The sequence below is a fragment of the Manacus vitellinus genome, unplaced genomic scaffold, assembly GCF_001715985.3.
Source record: "Manacus vitellinus isolate BGI_N305 unplaced genomic scaffold, ASM171598v3 scaffold_14_pilon, whole genome shotgun sequence".
In the NCBI taxonomy this organism is placed as follows: domain Eukaryota; kingdom Metazoa; phylum Chordata; class Aves; order Passeriformes; family Pipridae; genus Manacus; species Manacus vitellinus.
This window is the reverse complement of record NW_021939063.1, coordinates 9,366,651-9,368,008: the sequence shown is the minus strand read 5'-3', so window position 1 is coordinate 9,368,008 and position 1,358 is coordinate 9,366,651. Positions and strand designations below refer to the sequence as shown.

The following is a 1,358-nucleotide window of genomic DNA, read 5'->3' as shown; positions in this document are numbered from 1 at the left end:
CCACCTCAGCAGTATCCTGACGGCTCTCCCCTGGTCCTGTGCCATGCTGCCAGCTGTCCCCACCCCATCCTGTCCCGCCCAGGCTTGCCAGCTCCCCCTGTCCCGTTCCCACCAGCTCCCTGCTGTCCTGCCCGGGGCTGCCAGCTCCCCCTGTCCTGTCCCCCATCAGCTCTCCTCTGTCCTTCCCCATCCCTGCCAGCACCCCGCATCCCACCCCGTGCCGGGTGCCAGGTGCCCACAGCTGCCTGCGGGCTCCGATCTCCCCGTGCTGCAGGTTTAGGCATCGCCTCTATGGTGATCGTCTTCTTCTGCAACTCCTACTACATCATGATTCTGGTGTGGGGGCTCTTCTACCTGGTGCACTCACTGACGGACACCCTGCCCTGGGCCACCTGTGGCCACTCCTGGAACACGGACCAGTGCACGGAGCTCTTCAACCTGGACCTCTGCTACAATGTCAGCACTAATGCCACTGCCAGCACTTGGACCTCCAACTTCAGCTGCGCTGACATGACCAACAAACGCTCACCTGTCATTGAGTTTTGGGAGTGAGTGTGGGAACCAGGAGGGTGTTGCCTGGGGCCGAGGGTGTCGCACCAGTGCTCAGCATGGGCCCACTCTGCAGGAACAAGGTGCTGCGGCTCTCTGGGGGCATTGACGAGCCGGGGGAGATGAACTGGCAGATGATCCTCTGCTTGGTCACCACTTGGGTCGTTGTCTACTTCTGCATCTGGAAGGGTGTAAAGTCGACTGGGAAGGTAACATTGGCAAGGGGAGAACACTCATCAAGGCCACTAGCATGGGGGAACAGGACTGTGGCACACAGTGCTGCTGGCTCTGGCCCTCCTGTGCCACAGCCCACAGGGGTCCAAGGCCCCTGTCCCATGTCTGTCCAGGAGGTGCCACCAGTCGCTGGGGTCATTCACAAGCTTTAGTCCAGTTGGGACACCTGTGGCACATGGCAGAGAGCCCTGGCCCCAGGGGTCTCACAGGCACCCACTGCTCTGCAGATTGTCTACTTCACGGCACTCTTCCCATATGTGGTCCTCATCCTGCTGCTGGTCCATGGGGTAACACTGCCTGGTGCACTGGGTGGCATTGTCTACTACCTGAAACCCGACTGGACCAAGCTGGTTGAGGCACAGGTGAGGGCAGTGGGGAGGGCAGGAGGAGGTTGAGTGCTGGACACTCCCCTGACACTCTCATCATCCCCCTATACCCTCCCTCATGCCTCAGGTCTGGATTGATGCCGGCACCCAAGTCTTCTTCTCCTATGCCATCGGGCTGGGCGCCCTGACCGCGCTGGGCAGCTACAATCGCTTCCACAACAATTGCTACAGGTAGGGCTGTGCCAGCTG

At 60.8% G+C, this 1,358-nt stretch overlaps 1 protein-coding gene across 1 annotated transcript in view; it reads left to right on the top strand.

Moving 5' to 3' along the window:
- The first annotated feature begins 249 nt into the window (after positions 1-249).
- LOC115307221 (sodium- and chloride-dependent creatine transporter 1-like) overlaps positions 250-1,358 on the top strand; it is a 4,594-nt gene continuing 3,485 nt past the window's right edge. The window contains exons 1-4 of the mRNA XM_029958326.1: positions 250-548; positions 626-758; positions 1,011-1,145; positions 1,237-1,341. Coding sequence (XP_029814186.1) covers positions 292-548; positions 626-758; positions 1,011-1,145; positions 1,237-1,341 — 630 coding nt within the window. The 5' untranslated portion in view covers positions 250-291. The remainder of the gene's footprint in view (positions 549-625; positions 759-1,010; positions 1,146-1,236; positions 1,342-1,358) is intronic.